Genomic DNA, 22,701 nt, shown 5'->3' with positions numbered 1-22,701 from the left:
CCCAGAACAGCTATGTCAACCAACCATCAACCCATAAGACTCGTTCACACCTCACCCTGGCCAAATATCTGCACCTTCACTTCAGCGGCCAAGAGTCCGGCACGCTCCTTAGCCGCAATCTGTCCAACATCTTGTACCGCTTTCTCAATCGACTGATCAACCGCCTTCGGACCATTCGTGTTAACCCCGCCCAATGATGAGCTGCTGCCCAAGTAGTGGTAATGTAGCATGCCCTTGCCCATGCGCGACACGTTGACCGCGATCTCCTGTAAGCGCTGCCCAACATCGTCCATGTTGCTGCTGGAGTAGTCACGGTTTGAGAGTAGCGGGTTCTGCGCCAGCGTCTGCACCCAGTACTTGTTCCACAACAAGTCCAGCAGGCGTGTGTCGAGCGTGCTCTTGAAGTGCTCGACCTCGAGGCGATAGTACTTGTTTGCATGAGCGCCGTAATCCATGGTTTTGCTGAGCGGGACAGTCGTGCTGGCACCGGCCGGCCCGGAGCCACCAGTAGTGCTGCCCGACTGGTCGGGAGGAGTGTACCAGTCCGGGTATGTGCGGAAGGCACCGATCTCGACTTTGTTGGCGCTGACAGTGCGATTTGGGTCGATGACGACGGCGACCATGGGGCCCTGGAGCTGCTGCAGCTTTTGGGTCTCGACGTCGATGCCTGAGAGCCAGCAGCCGTAACCTGGATGGGAGTGGTACCAACCAACGATATTCTCAAGGCGACTCTCCTTGCGGCACAGGTCCAGGTAATTAACAAGGTATTCATCGGCCTCGCCCTGGGCATTAACGCGCGTCTCTGTTCCTTCGACTGGCAGTCGGAATGCATCGGTCACCACGATCGTCGTGCCGTCTACATAGCCCTGCATCATGCCCATCACCTCTATTGAACCCCCTTCCCTGGCATGCATCACCATCTTGGTGAGCGCCACGGAGCTAACGCGCACTGTCTTGAAGTATGTGGGATCCTGGTCCCATGGCCGCTTCACGTTGATATCTTTCTGGGAATTCGGATCATAGTTATAGAGGGCATCACGCTGGCGATCAACCAACTTATCGGTGATTGGAAGCTCTGTGGGATTGTAAGCCATTGGTTAGCGACTGAATCAGTATTATTTTTGCTACAGGCCAACTCTGTGAAGATTGCTCGGAGGAGGGAGAAAGGTGAAAAAGTATCACACGTGGGGCCTGATTACCCATTATTTTGGTGTTGACAGCAGCGAAATGATCTGCCGCAAAAGAGATTAAAGGCGAAGAAGTGAAGGTAAAGTTGTAGGTCTTCGAAACAGCGGGCTGCCTGGTGATGGAGGGGTCGAGTAGTAGCCCAGGGCTGGGGAGCTGCGATAAGATAAGAACCCTGGTCAAGCTACCATCAAGGTGCTCTATTATGACACAAGAGACTCCAAACATGCTGAGCCTCTTCTCTACGAAACAAACACATCATATCAGGTGAAGTACCGTTCAAGGACTTAATGAATATTTTATGCAGGCAGGAGGTGCGTAGTAAATCTATGTAGTTGATGATTAGTTACATACATACGATGGTTTTACCCCTAGCTAATTGATGTTACAGTACGGATTAACGTATCGGCAGTTGTGTCTTTTTTTGGTCATGGAAGAAGTCAACCACGATGCGAAGATGTCCCAGTCGCTCCTGAGAGATACTGTCCTCCAACCATAATCGCTATCTCCCAATCTACTTCAACTTCAATTGAAGCCCATGTGTTTTACATGTCATGGAGACCATTCGGGTCTCCTTAGTCCGTCTATTACCAAAACAATATGCTATGTATCCTCCCAGGGGACAAAGGGGACAAGTAATATAAGATAAGAAAACAAGAAGAGAAAATGCAAACATTATCGTGACATCTTTACCCTCGTCTCCGACTTAGTCTCCTCACAAGTCCAAGTGACTGCTGATCGCCCTCTTCAGTCTCTTCTTCACCTCCAGGTACGTCAGCTCCGACGTTATTGCTAGTGCGTATCACACTTCCCTCTCTGTCGATGAGCCGGCTCGTGAAAGCATGAAATCTCTCCCTAAGGCCCCCGCCTGGGCCTGTGCCGCCAGCGCTGTCCGAAGTACCCCTACGCCTTTGCATTCTGTCTGCTGATCGATTTCCCCCAAAGCCCTCATCATCGCTCAGGTAGCCGATTTGCCTCGGTGAAGACGAGAGAACAGGGACTCCACTGCTGCTGCCCGGTCTGCTGCTTGGTCTGCTACGAGAAGAGAAGAACAGTCCCTCGCCGCTGCTTTCTTGCTGATGCTGCTGGCGTCCACCTCCAAAGGCTCTTGACCATCCGCTTGATGTTGGTCGGAGCAAGCTGAATCCGCTGCCATTGCCGCCGCTGCTTCGGTTATTGTTGTTGCTGCTGGTGCCTGACTCGGGCGATCCCGTGAGGGACGGCGCCATCAAAAAACTGGGGATGGCCCCTGTCGCTTGCGAAGTGACCGAAACATGGGCGGTATGTTGCTGTGATTGCTGCTGTTGCTGGGCAGGGTACTGAGTGATGGATTGCTGAGAGCGCATGGATGAGGCTACACTAGAGCTGCGACTAGACGACGGCACAGGGACGGACGTGGTATGCGAGCGTCGAATCGACTGGGGCGGCGAACGCGAGAAGTCAACAGGAGAGGGCCCGTAGATCGAGGATGAGTCATCACCACTGGCCTCGCGCGCCTCAGATGAGGTCGGGGTAGCCAGAAGCACCGAATTGCTGGCGAGTTCGCGCATCTTCGACTGCTGTGTGGTATTGGGCCGGTGCTTGGAGAACTTATTACCAATGATGGCACCTGTGTGGCTGATCAGTGCCTTGATGACCCGGCTCTTGAGAGCTAGTGCCAAGTCGAGGTTGGACCATGTTTTGTTGCGCCACTCAATGGTCGGCAGACGGAAGACAAAGTCGTGAACATCCTCAAAATTCCGCTCGCCCTTGCCCTTGTAACTCAAGCAGAGAACAACCGAGGGCATCTTAATATAGGCGAAGGTCATGTAATTCGATGCGCGGTCCATCATCATAGAAAGATCATCCGACTGCTTTGGCTTATCGAGGTCGGTGGTCCTGTGACGCAGGATGAAGCGAGAGCCCTTCTTTGACTCGCTGGCGATGGAAACAGCATCTTTTATGGACGTGGAGGTTGCCGACCTTCCAACGCCAGGCTGAGAAGTGCTCATGCGAAGAGAATCAAATGAGCGCTTCTTGCTAATGGCGGCCTTGAAACCTGTACCAACTCTCAGGAGTCGGAATGATGTACCTTCCCCTGAATGAACGCTCAGTGCCTGCTGCTTGAGAGACGTTTCGTCTGGGTCAGATGTCAGGGTTGGGCGAAGACGAAGCTCTAGGGACCCAGCCCGTGTCGAGAACGCATCATCATCGTGATCCTGGAGGTAGTGGACAGACTCTGCGAGCGAGTCATCATCGGCCTCAGTTTCTTCGTCGCCGGATGGCGAGTGCTTGATAATTAGCGGCGACTCATTCTTGCCTGGGACTTTCCCGCCATCCGTGCCTGGAAAGATGTACTCGAAGAGCTTCTTCCCAACCTCGCGCTCCAGCTGAACCTTAAGCGGGTAGAGGTTCACCTCGAAATGATCCATCACCGGGATGCCAGCAATCGCTTCAAGCATGTTCCAGTAGACCCGGATCATGGGCTGAGACCCTGTGTCAAAGGCAGTCATGTCGTCCGTGTACGGTGCGATCATAGCCGGATAGATGGCGTTGTCGAGCAGGTTAAAGCCAAGGATCTTGCCCACCTGGACCAGGTTAATGTGCGACCCGTCAGAATTGTCGACGCGGTTGTACTCCACGTTCTTGAGCTGAAGTTCGACGAGGGGCTCGTTATTATCACGAAGCAGCCGCCAGACAATCTCCTTGGCCATAATACTCCATTTCAACATGGCACTGCTGGTCCTGTTGTCATACTTCCGCTGCGACGTCGTAATGGCCTTCATCAGGAAGAACAGCTCATCCTCGCACGCAGCGAGATCGCGCTCAAGCACCAGCCTGTCCTTCCAGCCTTTTTTATCCAGATTCTTGGAATGGACCTGGAAGTGTGTCTTGATCTCTTCAAGCTGCCGGACGCGCTCCTGGAGCTTGATGACCATTTCGGGCGCGCCGCGGAGGTCGCTGAAGTCACTTGCGAGCATGATCTTCTCCAGCCTCTCGTTCCGTGTCTTCTCGAGCGGCTCACTATACATAAGCAGGTCCAGGACAATGATGTAGATGGCATAGTACTGCTGAGAGTTGCACATGGCATGCGCCTTCGGAAAGATGACCCACAGATTGTCCGTTCTGCTCTCGTCGCTGTCCAACAAGGGGACACCTCCGTTCTCGCTGGTGTTGATCTCGTCGTTGTACTTGAGACGGAGGGTGTTGAACTTGTCGTACCGGAGCATAGCCGACGTCTTCTGCACCACGCGCTTGAAGCCGAACGGGTCCGACTCGAAGTCAAACATGACTTCCATCGGGACCCAAGGTGGCCAAGCTGAGCCGACAGGAGCACCGTACGTGTTTCCAGAGTACATGGATACGAGCTGTGTCGAGAACCACTTTTGATGGGTCACGAAGAATTGCGTGCTGTCCATGTTAACTAGGAAACGGCGCTGGACGAGACCGCTGACCTCGTCGAACATCCTACTCTTGTCCAACACGTCGACGACCTTGAGCTCCATGCCTTTGGACGCGCAGAGGACCACATGCTTCTTGTTCTTGTCGCTCTGGAGCTGAATCTGAGGAGCGATCAGGCGGACGTGATAGCTGTTTTGAGTCGTGAACTCGTCCGCAATACCGGCCGACAAATCAACCATGGCTGGATTGTTCGCAACAACATCGTCGTCGTCAGGGGCAACAAACTTCCGGCTGTCCTGCAGGATCCTGCGAATACGGTCCTCAAGGTCTTTCTCCGCATCCTGGTTTGAACCACTTCCGTCCAACGTGCTACCAGTCCCAGATGCAACACTGGAGCCGCCATTCTTGATCGCGTTGGACTTTGCCTGCTGTTGTTCTTCCACGAGATCCAAGATGAACTTGACCGCTGGCCGGGACATGTAGTAGACGAAACCTCTCCGCTGACCGACCTGGTGAATGTAGCGCAGGATGATGTTCCGCAAGGTGTTGTTCCACTTGAGCTGTAGGTTGTGCACGACGAAACGGTTCTTGAAGTCGCTCGCAAACTCAGCGACAGCGGAAGTTTCCAAACTTCCTCGGAAGCTCGAGGAGGACGATCCGTTCAGCCCAGCCGAGCTGCAAGAGGCGGCGTCATTGTTACACGAGCCTGAGCCAACCCTCAGTTTTGTCAGCATGCTTTCCAGAAAGGTCTTCTTGTCCTTGAGGACGCTCGTGTGGTGGCTAAGAAGCTCGCTCTCGGCTCTGAGGTCTTCCTCGCCGCGAGCAATGCGCAGATCGATCTCGCCCAGTGTCCGGTCGTGTGCTGCCATTTGCTCCTCCAGTTGCTCCAAGCGTCGACGGATGAGCTGGCTCTGAACTATCCTAGGATCATCATCATGGCTCATGACACAGAAATGAGTCGGCTCTTGGCCGAACGGGCTGGTCCGATCCGGATCGCCATCGATGATGCCGTTGATATCAGTCTGCCGGAAGTAAGTAACACGAGGGGCGAAAGCGAGGGGGAGAATCTTGGTATCAGGGTTTGGCTCAGTCGGCAGGATCCAGTCCAACTCCACAAAATCATCCATGTCGATCCAGGTCAGGTCGTTGTCTGGAACGGTGAAGCGAGACAGATCAGTGCCATCTCCTTCCTGGTCTGTGATGAACGTCGAGAGGGACTGCCTCATCACTGCGTCCGCTGTGGTACCCCTGATGCTGGCCGAAATGGCCCGAACATCCGCTGACACGAGGTCCAGCTGTCCTGCGTGTATCTTCATGCCAGTCGTACGAACTTGAGTCTTGCGCCCTCGGTCCCTGGTGTTGAACTCCTCCCGTCTCTGGTGCAAATCCAGGATCGCGCTATCAAACCGGACCTTGATACCAGTAGCCGAGATAGAGTTCTCGGAGTAGTCTTCGGCATCCTTGTGCTTGTAGATATGGCTGAGGAACAACGGCGCCAAGCAGACGTTGTACTTGATGGTGGCGAGATGTCTCCCAAACTTCTTGCTGTTCTTTTCGCGGCCGGGCCAGAGGGTACCTTGCCGAATCGGGAGAGAAGAGAGCGGGCCAGAGAAGAGAGACCACCAAGAGAAAAAGTGCGTGAACAAGCGGGGCGTGAGATGGGCGGTATTGTAGCTGCGCGATGGCTCGGAGTTGGACCCCGTCCAATCTCGGTCAGCAGGGGCGAGGACAGCCAGCGACAAATGGATGTGCTGACTGCGGAAGCCACGGAAGGCATCGTACGGCAGGCCGTCCTGTTGTGGTCTTGCGTATTCCGGGTTCTTGAGCACAATCTCGTAATGAGGCTTGAACTCAAAACTCCTCGTGCCGTTCTCGATTGCCCTCTCAAATACTAAGCCAGCCAACCACTGCACCTTGCCAGACAGCTTCATGACAACCTTTTTGAAGGCCGCCCCGGACCTGAAGCTGTCATTGCTTGCAATGCTCTCGTCCTCGCCGCGTTGCCGGCGGACTTCACGAACCTGCTGGCTGTAGTCGGGAACAGCAAGGACATACTCGCCACTGTCAACGGTCATGAAGCGCTTCGGGTCGTCCTCGGTCCAGATGTTCCATCGTACATCGCCTCGCCAGCACATCAAGAACCCAGCACCATTGCCGGTTACCTGGTAGGGGTCTCGTGAGCCTTTTAATGCCAGGTGAACATCGCCATCGCCCCGCCAAGCCACACGGATACGCGAATGGAAGTTCAGCCGGATTTTGTCCCAGAAGCCGACTTTCTCCGAAGGATCTAGCTGTGGCTTCGTCATGGACTCGATAGCCATCATCATGTCTTGGATAGCGGGCTGGTACGATGGACCCCAGGTGATGCGAGTCGGGTTGGCAGTGTGAATGTCCACGTTCATGTCCGAGAAGGTCTTGACAGGGCCAATGGTACGGCGCACCTCGATAGCGAAGCCTCCCTCGTTAGGGGACAACCCGTCGAGATCACGTGGTGGGATGATTGGAACTCTAATCTTCCGTGTCGACTCCAGACCGCGGTACTCCTCAGCGATGACAAAGTCCGTAGATAGTGCCAAAGCCGGGAGCCGGGCAGACTGCTCGGATTTCGTGGCAGGCACATGGAGGAATGGCAAAGGATAATCGCGAAGCGATATCCTCGCTTCACCCATGTTGACTTGGAGGTTCATAGGAATGAGGAGCGTGTACTTCATATCCTTGGGCATCCCCTTCCCCACCTTATGCAGGAAGTCGGGAAGCTCCTTCAAGGGGAAGGACGGCTTGTCGATGACAATGTGCAGGTCGTTGATCAGCGTCGACATGAGCGCCGGTCGCTGTGGCACCTCGAGGATCTTCTCGCTATCTTCCAGGTCATCTGGAATCTCATTGATGCCCCAGAACTGGGCATAGTGTTCCTTCGCTGCTGCTTTCGACATCTCATAGGCGCGATCTATCCGTTGCTTCCAGCTCTTAGCATTGTGCAAGTCAAGCTGATGTCTCGCTTCAGCGATCGAGATGCGTGCCTTGCCGCTGAGCCCATGGGCACCGGCTTCGGGATCGTATCGGGGAATACGGCCACGCATATAGATTGTACTGAACGATCGCCGCCTGCCGTCCGCGCTGCGGCTCCGGACGTGGGGATCGCCTGGCATGGAAGACTCTCCATGGGGAGCTGTAGAACGAGCGCGTGACTTGGTAGACCCTCTCTTCGCCTCCTCCTCATGAATCTTTTTGACCTTGAGCCGGAAGGCTTCTTCACGAGCCTGACGCTGCATCATCTCGACCAGACCGGTACGGTAGATCACGCCGAGCTTCCATTCGAAGGCGCCGTCTTCGAGCTCAAAAAGCAGATTCTTGGCACGCAGCGAGACCTTCGGGACCTTCTTGGGCGGCTCAGGCCCCTTATCCAGGATATACTCATTGGTCCCTGTCTTGAACCTGTGATGAAGTTGCTGGACAGACTTGAACGTGTTCACGAAGTTGTCAGTGACCTTGTAAATGATCAGATCGTGCGGCACGGCCAGGCGAATCGTCTCGGTGACCACGTCGAACATGCGCTCTTCGCGAACACCTCCACCAGCATAGCGATGGCGTGACTCCCGGTAGTCTGCCCGCAGATTCTTCACGCTCACTAATTTGGCCCAAACTCTACGCATCCGCGGAGCTTCTGCATACAGTCGGACCAACTTGGCTTGAAGGAATGGTGGTGCCCAACGATGACGGCCGGCTTCCAGGTTGTAGACATGGAACATCATCGGCGGATCCGACGGCATCTCCGCTTTGATTTGGATGAGTGTTGACCTAAAATCGACCGTGACCAGCTCGGGTACAGCCCTCCACGACTCGATATCACTCGGAGAGGGATAGTTGCCGCTTGACGGGGGAGAAAGGTGGCCGATGATACGTCGCTGAGGTGAGAGAGGAGAAGTAGGGGAGGTAGGTGGTGTCATTAGGTCGACCGTAGGCTTTCTCCTCCTCAAAAAGGCGTTCTGCAAAGTCGCAATGGCCACGCCGACGGCATAATGACGATACAAAGAATACTGTACGAGAAGGCTTCGAAGGTAGGTGTAAACATGGAACAAGGGGCCCTGATTATCGCTCAACGTCGCAAGGGTGACATCAAGCTTGGGAATGCTGATGAATGGCTCAAACTCCCACTTTTCGGATGACTCGATCATGAAGGCCTCCAGGCCTCTGACCATGAAAGTCAAACGGCGCCCGTCGCCCTCGTGGTGATATTTCTTCTTTGGTGAAGAGCCGGAGTAGGCGGCTAACAGATCAGATTCAGGCGACATCATGCCACGACTGCTCGCCCTGCGACGGGAATGGGAGGGACGTCTCTGCAGGCCGTCAAATCGCTGCGCCTGGTAGTCGGCGGACCAAGACTCGAGCTGTACGGCCACGCCTCTCTGCTCTTCGGAGATATCTTTATCCACGCCGGCTACCTCAAAGCTGCAATCAGAGCACTGCAGATGGAAGTGCAGCAACCACGATGGGAGTCCACGCAAGAAGTTGGATTGTTTGGGAGCCGGAGGGGTGAAGGGGTGCTTGTCAGGCTCAACGACGTTCGGCCTCATTTGTTGGACGATCTGGCGCAAGCCATTTCGGATCTCTGCCTGGATCATCTTAACGGTGAAAGTCTGTAGGTTGCCACTGGCCACCACATGGAGGTTTGGAGAAGCGCTCAGCTGGACTTTAAGGTCAAAGCTCTCCGTCTGCAAAAGATCAAAACGAGTTCCCGTGCAGGTCTGGTAGTACAGGTTATGAGTTTGAAGCCGCATGGTAGCTGCCAAAGAATAATGAAGCTCCTCAACGGCAGAGTGGAATGATTCCATGTCCAGGGACACGGACGAGATAGAGGAGATAATCAAGTCGAAGTCCTCAGAATCGGACGAAGGCTGAACTGGAGGGAGCGTTATCCTCAGCACAGGCTCGTGCATCGAGAACTTTATATTTGCTTTGGGTAAGAGACGTGAAATTAGCATATGTTTTTGCTCGTGTTGCTGAGCCTTTGGTGGCCGGGGCTTGCGCTGGAGCATTGCCATCAAAAGAGGAAGATGGCGAGGGTCAAGATCGACAGACGGCGAGGTAACAACGGAGTTGGCAAACAGGATGTTTGCATTTCGTTGCTCTGCCGTCCCTTCGTTGGCCAGCTCAACGGTCTTCGAGGGCAAGGTAGTCCTGGCAGTCGTGGTGGCCATGGGGATGTACATGATGCGTTCGGGTTTGCCGTGACCGTCGTCCAAACCGACTGATATTGACAAGGCAGCTGCTAGGGCTTCGTGGGCGATATCGTTGGAAGTGAAGTACATCCTGTGAGCAGGGGATTTTGGGTCTAGACGGTGCAGGTCAATGCCAACTTCCTTCATTGATGCCGTAAGGAGGACAGGAGAGCCGGCTGGCTTGACGCTCTCGATCTTCTTGGTGAAGCCGATGAAGCTGATGGCAAACTGGACTTCCTTGATCCCACGAAGAATAGAGCTGACGAACTCTTTGGAGTCGGACACCGTCTGCATCAACGCATGATTGGTGCTGCTGCCGGGGGCGTCAACCTCCTGGATAATGCGATCAATGGTCACATGTTCGGCAGGGCCGAGCTCGACAGACTGCTGGCTAGGGCGCGGTCGAATCTTCCTGTACTGGGACAGACTGTGGAGAACATCATCGTAGGGAATGTGCAGCCGACCAATCTTGAGAGCAATGGCAGCATCGCGTAGGCCATCGAGGGCTTCGTACAAATATCCGTGGATATTCAGGGTCGCGCTGTCGATGATTTCAAGGGGTTCCCTTCCATCGGCAGTGAAGAGCACACTTCGGAGGGTCACGATCCATTCGGCCTGCTGAGCCTCGCGCAACTTGCGGGCGCGCCCCTGCAGGAAGAAGCGCGCGCGATCTACCGTCTTGCGACGAGTGTCGATTGCGATGGTGAAGCTACCCATCTGCAAGCTGCCGACACCGGCAAGGGCGACAGTCGAGTTTGTGGCCACAAGATCCACCATGCGCAACCAATTCACCTTCCTGTGGATGCGCTTGAGGCGCTCCTTGATGTTGGTCAAGCGCTCCCACGTCTTGCTTCGTTCCTCCGGAGCCGCATCGCGCTGGATCTTGGGCGTGGTCTTCGGGGTCGTCGGCCGCACAGGGGCCGGAGTTGGCACGTCAGAATCGGAGTCGAGCCCATCTTCAGCTGCAATTGCCCTCGCTCTGGCCTTTTCCAGCTCTGCCAGGTCCAGCGACACGGAGAGCTCATCAACGACGATGCTCAGCCAGGTGGGCTGGGCAAAGGTTGGCCGATGTAGGTTGAGCCCCAAGCCACGGATCTCGATGCGAACGCCATCGCGCGGGGAATAGGCTATGCGACGGAGCGAGAAGTATCCGATGCGCTGGATAGACAGACCGGTGGTTATGCGAACGACGGCGAACAGGACGAAGGACAACAGGTACAGCAGGACCAGGACGCCGAGAAAGAAGGTCGGGTCAAGGAGGGCCATCTCGACGGAGCTTCGCCAGCGCAGCGGCCGCGGCAGGTCACTTCAGCACATGGACCACCTAAGAGACTCAGGGAGGAGGTCAGGCACGAAATATAATATATATATATATATATATATATATATATATTCTGCATGGAGACAGCGAACAACTTGGAAAAGACATGGATGGCCCATGGGTTGATGGGCTGATGAAGGGAGGGGGGGGGAGGGTAATAATAGCTACCAGCCAGCGAGAAAATCGAAGAAAACGTACCCATTCGCCCCAAAAGCCAGCACCAACGCCCCGGCGCAGGGCGAGTATGCGAACCAATTCCACGTCGAAAATCGAGACCTCAGCTACCGGGGAGCCTGGAAAGGCGCGCTAAGGATCCCAGGTCTTTCTGGTCTGGTAGGCAATGCAAGGTAGACTGCACTCCGTAGCTTTGGCTGTCGATGTCTTCAAAGGCGCTGCATGCTGGACCGCGCCATCGGCGTCGTCGCGTTGCTGGCTGTCTCGGATGCTCGGATTCTCGGGGCGCAGTGGTGTGCTGTGGACGTGTGGACGTGTGGACGTGTGGTGTTATTCCGGAGCTGGCTCGGTGGAAAGACACCGGTTGAATACGCTCCGTTCGGATCTGAGACCCGTGTGTGGACGACGGGAGCGGCTTGCAGCAGAAGGTCGCAGATTCGCGGGTTCACTGACTCGCAGCCGCGTAGAGAGAAGACTGTGTACCCTAGTGCACTTATAGGGCTTGTGGCTCAATCTAAACCAGCACCCAGTGTCTGGCGCAGTTGCAGAATGCAAACCCGGGCCCGGGCAGTCTTACCAACAGCAGTCCCGTCTGACGGTCTGCCGCTGTAGAGGCTAAGGTAGATCGAGAAAGCTCAGAGCTGTGCCGTGAACTCGGCAACCTTGAAACCTCTGGGAAGACCTGATGAAGGAGCCCAAGGATCCAGTGTCACGATGAGCGGGAACCTAGAGGTGGGCCTCTGCTGCGAACCGCCACGAATCTACAGGGCGCTAGAACGTGCAAGTCAAAAGCCCTAAAACCCAACAAGGAAGCACCAAAAAAGGGCCAGCTTGGACCCTTTTTGGGGATTTTGGAGGGTGCCCAGGGGCGCTCTCGGATCACGGGAGGGGCGGGGGCAGCAACTTGAATGGGATTAGGATATTGGGAGATGGGACGGAAGATCCAATATGGATGGAAACGGGGGAAGACGCAAAAACCATTTCGCTTTCGCCACGGAGCGTCCAGGGGAAATTGGCGAGCAGCACCGTGGATCTGTGGACATGGACCACGACGGATTCGATCAGGAGTCCAGTACCACAGCACCCTGTGTCCGGCGGATGGAGTCGACTTTGATAGCTCTGGACCCTCTCCTAAGTCGTTTCTCCCGTTCTGGTGGGCAGCGGCCAGTGGCCTGTCTCTCAGGAGCCCAGGGTCCTGGCGTATGCTCTCCGCCCAGGGGGGGGGAGGGGGACGGCCTTGTAATCTTTCTGCCGCATGACACCGCCTTTAGACAACTCGGTGCGACAACCTAAGCCTCCCACCCCTGAGAGCAACGTTAAACTGCTTTCGGCAAAGCTGGCCAACGGGTGGGAGATCGCGGGTGGCGGGTCGAAGCCAAGAAGAGCCAACCCAAAGCCAGCCAAGCTAGCCCGTTAAGTTGACATGGTTCCGACTCCTCGGGACTTTTCTCTGCTTGTGTTCCTGATGATGGCAGATTGCTGCGTGCCATACAGGCATTCATCTTGCAGATATGTCGATCCTGAGAACAAAAAAAAAAGGGGAGAAGGGGGGGGAAAGCGCTGTCGCCATGATAACTACGTAATACTATTTTCTCTCCTTAGTGCACTTTGTGAAAGAGAATCGTATCGGCAGAAAACCCACAATGTTCCAATACCCGACTGGGCCAAAAACAAGGAGTCAGGTCTACAATCAGCTCTTCTGGTTCTTTCTTTTTATTGAAGCAGACTGGGTCCAAACAACCCATCTGATGGAACCTTGTGAAGAGCTTAGGTGGGGTCCTCCGCATTCCAGATCCCCAGACATAATCAGCAGAAAGAGGATAAGATCCACGGATAGCCACGCATGCCGCAGACTTGTACAAAATATCCGCATTGATTTGTCAAAGATGCGCTATTAATCGCCGCAGAGTGCCAGAGCCCAGCGGTCGAGCCTGGTGATATCCACGAGTGAGTGGGTTTCGGGTCGCGACACGAGCAGCAGACCTCCAGGCTTCACGGGAGATATCCATAATGCAAGCCCAGTGACCACCGATGTGCCTACCTCAATTATGACCCCGGATCAAGCCTAGGGTTAGCTGTTAGCTGTTTGTACCTGCTTGTTGTTCCAGTGTTTAAGCTGCCGTATATCTTCCTTGTCCGCTGGCCACTGGGTATGCCATAAAGGACCCTTAGGAACCCCTTTTCAAGTTACGCTCCTCGAAGTCACGCATCCCGGAATAGATTGCCAGGCACCTAAGCTACAGAATATTCTTGCATAGAGATAATAAGTTGGCTCAACGGTTGGCGAGCGACGATGACAACCCAGACAAGATGCAACCCCATATACGTACCCGATGACTTACATTGGATACATTGGGCCTTTGTACTCCACACAACACGTATACACTACATCCAACTAACATGAGATTCTGCCTGAACATATGATATATCTACATAGTGCAATGCAGAGCCGTCGCAAACATCATAATTGCGCAGGGATAATTGAGATTTTTGATAGTGCAATCCAGAATAATGTTAAGCCTCACTTACTTTGAGCTTCAGTTGGGGTGCTAGCTCCAGCGTTCTCCTTTTCCTTCTTTTCGGACTCGCGGAGTTCTTTGATGCGGTCGTCAATGAGAGCGATATCAGCATCTATCCGGAGAATCCTCTCCTCGAGGATTTTCTCATACTCCTGGTCTGACAGCCAGGTAATGGGACTCCATTTCGACCAAAAGCCGCCCTTTTCTGATGAAGGGGGTGACTTGGCTCTCCTAGCAATCCGCCAGTTGTCAACGACCTGGCCACCCGCGCCCAGCATTGTGAAGACTAGAGCTCCAGGTAGGATATTTCGTGGCCCCCCTGTGCAGCCGTCAGCATGCTGTGATCAGGCCAACTGGGGAACAAATGGCACTTACTCAGCATGCCGCCCAGTGTTCCTGCAACACCACCTCCTATACTGCTGGCTATGACTTTGTCTCTTGGACTGCAATCCTCATCGTGCGCAAGCTGGGTCAGGGTTACCGCCCGGGCCGCTAGAGCGCGTAAGCACAGGGAAACACCACATGATGAGCAGACAGAAACCCGATCTCCATGAAACCTACCAGTGAAACTAGTTCCCAGGGTAAACCATTGGACTCCGGAGATGAGGGAGAAGAAGACAGGAGGTGCCGACCGAATGATGCCGGCTGCAGCTCCCACAAACAAGCCACATGCACCTGGTAGAGAGTTAAGATAGAGAAAACACGGCTGGCCTATTGCCTCAAACTCGCGCAAGGATCCATACCAACAGTACCGCCAGTCTTGAGGGAAGATAGGAGAATATCCTTTACTTCTGGCGAGAATCCAGCATTTTTCTTGGTTAACTCTGTCTGCGGCGCCTGAGACTGGGCTGAAGATTGTTCTATGGCTGAGGGTTCTGGCCGGCGAGCGGTCTCGGGATCGGGACTGGGCAGCACAACGCGCTTCATGATGGCATAGATCAAGGGCCTAGAAATACCCCCGCCCCCAAAAGACTTTCTGAATATCTTCCCTTTTCTTTGTCTTTGATTGAATCGAGACCGATGGCACAGGAGAACAGCAGAAGATCCTGATCCCTCAAAGTGCCAGGGCGACCAGACAGGCTGCTTGCTCTAGGAATTGAGTAACCGGGTAATTGGGAACCTAGAAGAGAAAAGACCTTAGACCCTGGCGCAGAGTCGATTCAACATGGGCAAACTGTGTCGACAAAGCCTCACCACATACCCTGAACACCATCACCCCGTGATTTCAAGGGCCAAGGGGGCATGCAGCCAAGTGCAGAGAGGGGTTAGAGAGCGTGCAGTTTGTTCAGTTTGTCTGCCGCCAAGGTTTGCGCTCCCGACTTTCGATTCTCGAAGGGCTGACAGGTGCAAGAGCCATGCACAATGCCGGCCCCATCTCGTGGCGCTAATCCCTATCGGGATTAGCGTTAACCAAGGCCCGCCCAGTGCGCCCACGCCTTTGCCGAGATAAAAAAAAATGTCAACCCTGATTCCTCAATCGAACCTCACCTATAATAATTTTTTGCTTCCGCCGCAACCCCAAAATCACGTTCTGGGAGGGCACCGCTCTGCCGCAAAGTTACGCACCTTTGCACTTTTCCACCGCCCACGATTTGTCTCCGCTTGCTCAGCAATCCGGAGCGACCGACGATTCCATCTCTATCTTCGCCCACAGCGAGCCCATCAACCCAATCGATCCTTCTAACCGGACCCTGATCATCCGGTCAACGACTGATTATCACTGCGTGCTTCGGTGCTACATCGTAGCGCGCCGCCCCTCGATCGAAAACCCGCAATCATGGGTGAGCAAGCCCGACGACCCCTCCCCGCCGCCGCCGCCCGACTGCCGCGGGGCACCCGGGTCCTTCTGATCAATTGCTAACGCTGACCGACTCTTGATGTGCAGCGCCCAAGAAGAAGGAAGTCCAGAAGCTGTCTCTGGGCGACTTCTTGAATGACACCTGTTCGTGTCCTTCCCCTCGATGCCAAGCACATCCCCGCGTTGCCCGCGCTACCCCTCGTGTCCCGTATCCCCTTGTCTCCCCGTCCCTCCCGAGTCGTCCCTCTTCCTGGCCAACGCCTTTATGCCCGACGCATGCTTGTATATGTCTACTGACATCGATGCGTGATAGCCTTTGGCGGCTCCTGGGCCGATGAAGTCGAGGACACTTTTGGTAAGCATTGCCCCTCCCGAGTGTCATCTGTATGCTGATCGTCCCCCATAGCTACCGGTATTACCCTGCGATTCTCGATATCAAGTTCAGCTCAAGTAGATGTAGGTCCATGATACTGACTGCACATATGTAGGCACCGGTACTCAGCCCCTTCCGCCCCCGGAGCGAAAGACTACGTACGGCACCAGCAATGACCGCGGTATGTCACATGCCGGATTGGCCCTCCGACCGTCAGCTGCACCAGGCACTAACCTTTTATTGCTACCAGGCTTCCACTCCCTTCGCGACAACCTCCCCCAGAAGCTCCCTGAGAGGCCGCCTTTCACTGCCCACCTCGGCAACCTGTCCTATGAGGCCACTAGCGATGCCATCACCGAGTTTTTCAAGGACTGCAAGGTCGTGAGCGTCCGCATCATTACGGATCATGAGCACAACCGCCCCAAGGGCTTCGCCTATGCTGAGTTTGCCGATGTCGAGGGTCTCAAGACCGCTCTTACCCGTGATGGCATGGTACTTGAGGGCCGCCCCATCCGGGTTAAAGTCGCCGATCCTCGTAGGTCATCCCGAAGAATCCATCTGCAGTTCAAGTCGCTCGGAAACAAGAACTGACGACTCTTGCCTTTCAGCGAGGGGCGGTTTCTCTAACAGGACTGAGGTTGCCCGTGAGCTTGACTGGAGCCAGCGCCGTGGCCCCCTGACTGATCTCCCTCCCCCTCCTCCCCGTGGTGGCGAGCGCAGGCGCGACTTTTTCAACGACGATGGGAAGGTTCGGGATTTCAATAACTGGGAGCGTCGCGGCCCTTTGTCGCCTGTCCCTCAGCCTGAACGCTCTCTGTCTCGTGATGGTTCTCGCTCCCGGAATATGGACCGCAGGGCTTCCCCTGCCGCTTGGGGCCCTGGCGATCGTCATGAGGGTTCTCGTCCTCCGCGCCGCGAGTTTTCCGATCGCCCTGAACGCCAGCCAACTGCTGCTGAGAGGGACACCAACTGGCGCCAGAGCATGCGTCCCGATCCCCCCAAGCAGTCTTCTGGCGAGTCTACTCAGGCTCCCAACTCACCTGCTCCTTCGGCCTCTCAGCCCGCTACCCGTCCGAAGTTGAACCTCGCTCCCCGTACTGTTTCGGCTGAGAACAAGGATACCACGGCTCCTGCTCCTGCCGCCAGCTCCAAGCCCAACCCTTTCGGTGGGGCCCGCCCGATTGATACCGCCGCTCGCGAACGTGAAATCGAGGAGAGGCGCGCGAGGGAAAAGAGGGAAGCTGAGGAGAGGGCCCGCCAGGAGAGGCTTGCCCGGGAAGCTGCTGCTAAGGAAGCTGCTGAGAAGGCTGCTGCTGAGGCTGCTGCTAAGGCCAATGGCGCTCAGGAGGCTGCGACCACCGAGGCCAAGGAATCGCCTAAGGAGAGTGAAGCTACCCCTTCCCCTGCGCCTGCCCCTGCGGAGCATAAGATTCCTATCCGGTCGCGCGAACCCAGGGATCCTCCTAAGTCGCGGGCGACGGAGGTTTCTAACTGGCGGCAGCCGGCTCCCGACCGTGCTCCGTCTCGTGGTGGCCACTCTGGTCCTGGTCCTCGTCGTGGCGGTCCCCGTGGCCCGCGCAACGAGGGCCGTGGTGGTCGCCCTAACGGTAATGCTGCACCTCAATCTCCTAGTGTTGAGCAGGCTCCCTCCACGCCCATTGTTGACGAGGAGGGCTGGACTACTGTCCCGGGCAAAAGCCGCCGTGGGCAGAGCAACCGCCCGATTGCTTCCTGAGCGTGTATGAGCAGCGCTAGTTTTACGCTCTTTTGCGCCTCAACTGGGAGTGATTGGGCCCTCGTCGAGTTGGGACCGAGCTTTGCCCTCGACTTCAATATACCCCTCTCCTCACGACTTCTGATGCTCGTTCCGCTACTCAGCATGCTTCTAATCTGTCATTGGCTTGGATAGCCCGGCATCAGCGCTATCAGGCAGACAGCAAAGCTCAAAGTCTCCGCTCTCCCTTAAATAACCTCTGGCAAGATCATCGATTGTCATTTTGACGGGCTTAACCGGAGTTTGCTGCCTATGACAACTTGGTCGATCGGCCCTTTTTTTTTGATGTGTTTTTCTTTGCGTGATTAGTCAGCCAAGAAGCCTAGATGCCCGGTAGGGAGCGGCTGGCCAACAGACTGAGCGATCTCTCCCAGTTGATCTTCTCTTTTCATACCCCCAGAAAAAGTATGCATGCTCGCGATTCCTTGATCATGACGTTATGCACGGAAATGCGGCACGGATTACTCGAGTTCAACCAAACAAAGAGACGAAGAGTTCGCTACCCTACAGGGGTGGCTAGCCAAAATGATAATGGACGTGGGCTTCTTTCTATTGCCGATGGGGAGGGTGTTTCTTTTTGTTTCATTTACTTAGTATTCCGCTGATATGGGCAACATATTGACTCTGGAGGGGGAAGGAGGAGAATATTCACATAGATAGGGCGGGCGGAAAAATGGGAATCGGTTTCCCCTTTAGCACCATGTGGACGCTTCGTTCCCGCCTCCATTGACTGCGTTTTGTTTTCTCGAGGTTTTTCATCGTCGTTTTTATCTTGGGAGGCCTCCCTTGCTGCTTAACTCCATGACTCTGATGCCCGAATGGTTTTATGGCAACCATATAGCTAGATGATGATATGTCATCCTGGAGTTGGCAGGGCTCGGAAGCTTGCAAAGCTTCGGGTAGGCTTTGTGGGTGGTATGTGGTCTTTACTCCGCTTAGAAGAGGGATAGCAAAATGAAATGGCAGTGCATATTCAGAACTTTGAATGACCACACGAGCGTCTCGGTCGTAGTAGCGACAAGCTCCGTTAACCATGTCTTTCTAATCCGCATGCCAATTGAGTTCTAAGGCAAGCTGTATCTGCCTAGGTTTATATACCGAAATCATTGTATGTACTCACGCAGCCTGTTTATTGCTCTACATGCGTCTCCTGTTCTCAATTGAAACCAATAGCTCACCTCTTGAGCGTCTTTTGCTTCTGCGCATCCGTCGCCACATTCCGACCCTCCACCAACAACCCCTTGCGCTTCCGAACGCTGTCCATATACCGCTTAGCCACATTCTCCCTGTCTCCATACTCGCCTAAATCCTCAAGGTCGTCTTCAGTGAAGGGTACCCAGAAAGGATCCTCATCAAGGATCTCGAACCCAGCAAAGATCAGTTGCGGCTGCGCCGCGCCTGACGTACGCTTGCGCATCTCGTCGGCGAAACCGAAGGACTCGGCGACGGGGAGCAAGGCTTGGATGGTGAAGAAGGGTGTACCTTCGTTCATGGCTTCGGATTGAACGCGGCCGCGGCGTCGGGTGAGGACGTCGTAGACGCGGCCTAGGACTTCGGCTGTTGAGGGGGGATGGCTGGTCAGTTACTGTTGAAACACAATGGAGGTAGTTTAGGGGTATGTTAAAGGGAGAACGTACTAGCTGCTTGGATTTCACAAGAGTACATGGCTAGCATGAGACGAGGCGACCAGTCGAGGAAGCCCTTGTGGATAGACTGCTGGACTGTCTTGATCACCTCACCAGTCAGACGGCCGAGACGGTCGCGAGCAGATGGCGCGTCGTCGTCCTCAGCATCAGCAGACGTGGTCGCTGGTGTAACGGACACATCCTCGACGAACACTGCTATGCCCTGTACAGGCTCGTGACACAACGGGCCCTGGTTTGTCGCGAGCTGGAAGCCGTACGTGATCTTGTCGCTGAAATGGTGCGGGCTGAGGGCTTCCTTGCCCACGGGGCGGCTATCGTGCTCCTTGGTTGGGGCAAATGCCTTCGGGAAGAATTGCCCCTTAGTGGCGTCGATGAGGATGTTGGGGCCGTTGCGGCGGGGACCAAAGGAGATAATTTTGTCCACGATACCCTTCCAGTTTTCGAGTTTGTCTTTGGTGTTGTCAAAGAGAGACTGAAGCTCCTTGCTAAGACTTTCAGCGGAAAGGATCTTGCGGGTCTTTGTTGGTTCGTCATCAGCCTCTGCCGACTCGTCTTGTGCTGCTCCATTTTCTGTGGTTGGCCCAGGGGTAGGCGAGTCCTCGCCTGCTGCCTGCCGTGCCTCAGCTGCTTTGCGATCGGTGTAAAGTTGTTTAAGGGCAGCCGCGTTCTTGACCATAAAATCAGTGACATCGCGAGGAAGAGGCCTGACTCGCAGTTTGACGGTCACTTGTTTCGAGCTTGTCACACCAAGGACAACACCACGGCCCAATTCCTTGTTGGCTGGGGGGCGCATCTCTTCAGCACGGACAATGGTTTCCCTGTAGGGGACGATGGGAGCTCCGGCTTGAATTTCGCATCTGGCGAACCGCTCACGAAGATCGGTCAGACAGCGTTCCAGATGCAGTTCACCAGCCGTCAGCAGAACGTGCTCACCGGTGGCGAAGTGCTCGTACTCTGCACATGGGTCGCTGTGGACGAGAAGATGAAGACCGTGAATCATCTTGTCCAGATCGGCTGGGTTTACGGGTTCCAGAGCCACGCGAACAATCGGGCGGCCGTGGAGATGCGCAATGCCAGCCAAATTGATAGCCCCTTCCAGCTGGCTGCAAAGAGTGCCAGACTTTAAGATACCGCTGTCTTCCAGGCCGCGGATGCCAAAGACAACGCCAGCTGGGACAGAGTCGAGGGCCTCGAGATTCCGGCCCATCAGCATGTAAAGTGCCTGGACCTTGACCTTCTTGGGCACCGGCTCGGTGTAAGGCTGAGCGGGGTTGAACTTTGGCGGCAGGACATAGATCTCGTCACCAACTGACAGCGTGCCAGAATAAATTCTCGCAAAACCGATCAGGTGCTCTGACTCAGCCGGCTTCTCAACCTCCTCGGGCGCAGTCTGGTCTAAGGATGCGGTCGCAAAAGCTGCGGTCAGGGAATCCATATCATCCTCATTGCTTGCGTTAGCTGTTGCGCGGGCAGCTTCTTCGCGCTTCTTCCTTGCCAATTCTCTAGCTTCTTCGGCACTCATAGGCCCACGGCGCTTGTTCTCCGGCAGATCGCTTTCCTTGACCGATACCATCTTGCTCACGTATGCCACCACGGGATCCGAAGACGACTTTTTGAATGAGACCACAGCATCCCTCACGTTAGGGTCAATGTAGTCGGCTCCAGGGACGTCTTCCAACAGGTCTGGGAATCTCTCAGCTTGTGAGGCCTTTGGAGAGGGAAGCGATTCCACAACAGAGACCAACACAGCCACTGAGACAGGTAACCAGGACGAGAAGACTGTTTGAAGAAGAAGTTTTGGATCCCGGGAACGAAGAACATGTGGGGGAATTGTGATGTTCAGGGACTTTGTGATTTTCTCAAGGAGAGCAGGATCTCCCTTCCCATTATCAATGCCGACAGTGGCCTGGTAAACGGCCCATATCTGCTCAAGCACGAGTTGGACAAAGATGGGCTTCAACGCCCTACCCTTCAAATGCTTGCGGCCGAGGACCTTTTTCGTCTTGGGATCCAGATAATAGTCACCCCACAGGACCTTTTCCAGAAGATGCCGCTTGATGCCCAACTTCTTCTCATACAGGGTAGCGAACTGCCGAACAGTGAAAGCCCAGCCGTCAATGGCACTCCCAAAGATGACATTATTCTTCTCTGGAGCAAAGTAAATCTCCTCATCGTCTTTCTCTTGAAATTGGAGCTCCCCTGTGTCTGGCTGCTGATCGGCCAGCTGCGCCTCTTTGGCGGCCGCCGCCGCCATACGAGCCTCCATACGCTCCCGCCAGTTCAGGTCCTCTTCCATGCGCTCACCCTGGTAGAAACTTCCCAGAACAGCGTTGACTTGCTCCAGCAGCTTGGTAAGATGAACAAAGGCCTCGCTGGGGCTCATCTTCAGTTCTGTAATTAGGCGGTCAATCTTGTTAATCAAGAGCAATGGTTTGATTTTCTCCGTCCATGTTTGTCTCAACACAGTGACCGTCTGGCTGCACACGCCCTCCACAGCATCCACCAGAACCAACGCACCATCACAGAGACGGGATGCTGTTGAGACTTCACTGCTGAAATCAATGTGGCCAGGGGAGTCGATAAGGTTGATCAGATATTCTTTTGGCTCAGGGGCAGCATCTGGACTTGGTCTCCTTAACATGGAAAAGTAGAGTGAGATGGCTGACGACTCCATGGTGATACCCCTGAGCTGCTCGTCCGGCCTTGAGTCGAGGTAGCGGATCTTGCCCGCCATTTTAGGGGAAATGATGCCATTTGTGGCAATGAGGGCATCAGTCAAAGACGTTTTGCCGTGGTCCTGCGTTGAGTTGTGAGTGGTGATGCTCCTGGCAGAAGGGAAAGGGGACAATCATACCACATGAGCCAAGATGCAAATCTGGAACCATTGTTAGCCACATAGCAGATGACGGTGAATCAAATGCAGAGAGACATGAGAAGAGATAGACTTTTGTGGAAACGTACATTTCTCACATCATCCGCATTTTGCTGGAGCTTTGCCAGCTTTTCTGGGTTGATAACCGGCATATCCTCAAATTTTTTTTTGGCCTCAAACTCAAAGATGACCGATCTAATAGGTGAGCTTGTTTGGCGTTGTTCCTTAAGATTTGTCTCAGCAATATAAACTCTCCCAGTTTGCTTCTAACGAGACCCCAGCCGCAGGTAAACACCTGACCACGCAACTGTCTGAACAGCAGGGCACTGTCAAGGTCTGACTAACACCGGCGAGACAAGGATGGAAAGTGGGATCTTGGGTTGGCGGGGTCGTTTCGAAGATCTTCGCTATTTGGGATATTGTGATAAGCTGCAGGGCA

General features: G+C 54.7%; 4 protein-coding genes across 4 annotated transcripts; 1 reads left to right on the top strand and 3 right to left on the bottom strand.

Annotated features, from left to right (window-relative positions):
• Positions 1–44: 44 nt before the first annotated feature.
• CTHT_0026970 (uncharacterized protein) lies at positions 45–11,051 on the bottom strand (the record flags this gene model as incomplete). The annotated part of the gene is made up of 4 exons (XM_006693092.1): positions 45–1,075; positions 1,200–1,341; positions 1,544–1,560; positions 2,093–11,051. The coding sequence occupies 4 exons, from the start codon at positions 11,049–11,051 to the stop codon at positions 45–47; spliced, it is 10,149 nt and encodes a 3,382-aa protein (XP_006693155.1).
• A 2,750-nt stretch (positions 11,052–13,801) lies between these two features.
• Positions 13,802–14,726, bottom strand: CTHT_0026960 (uncharacterized protein; the record flags this gene model as incomplete). Its single annotated transcript, XM_006693091.1, has 4 exons — positions 13,802–14,118; positions 14,175–14,291; positions 14,361–14,474; positions 14,543–14,726. 4 exons carry the CDS (start codon positions 14,724–14,726, stop codon positions 13,802–13,804), a joined length of 732 nt encoding a protein of 243 aa, XP_006693154.1.
• Positions 14,727–15,576: 850 nt separating this feature from the next.
• CTHT_0026950 (translation initiation factor 4B-like protein) lies at positions 15,577–17,705 on the top strand (the record flags this gene model as incomplete). Its single annotated transcript, XM_006693090.1, has 6 exons — positions 15,577–15,580; positions 15,685–15,741; positions 15,911–15,952; positions 16,086–16,151; positions 16,221–16,505; positions 16,579–17,705. 6 exons carry the CDS (start codon positions 15,577–15,579, stop codon positions 17,703–17,705), a joined length of 1,581 nt encoding a protein of 526 aa, XP_006693153.1.
• A 1,213-nt stretch (positions 17,706–18,918) lies between these two features.
• Positions 18,919–22,414, bottom strand: CTHT_0026940 (uncharacterized protein; the record flags this gene model as incomplete). Its single annotated transcript, XM_006693089.1, has 4 exons — positions 18,919–19,301; positions 19,382–22,187; positions 22,245–22,265; positions 22,352–22,414. 4 exons carry the CDS (start codon positions 22,412–22,414, stop codon positions 18,919–18,921), a joined length of 3,273 nt encoding a protein of 1,090 aa, XP_006693152.1.
• Between the last annotated feature and the right edge of the window lie 287 nt (positions 22,415–22,701).

Source organism: Thermochaetoides thermophila (genome assembly GCF_000221225.1).
Source record: "Thermochaetoides thermophila DSM 1495 unplaced genomic scaffold scf7180000011816, whole genome shotgun sequence".
NCBI lineage: Eukaryota > Fungi > Ascomycota > Sordariomycetes > Sordariales > Chaetomiaceae > Thermochaetoides > Thermochaetoides thermophila.
Note: the sequence above shows the minus strand (reverse complement) of the source record. Positions and strands in the feature narration are given on the sequence as shown.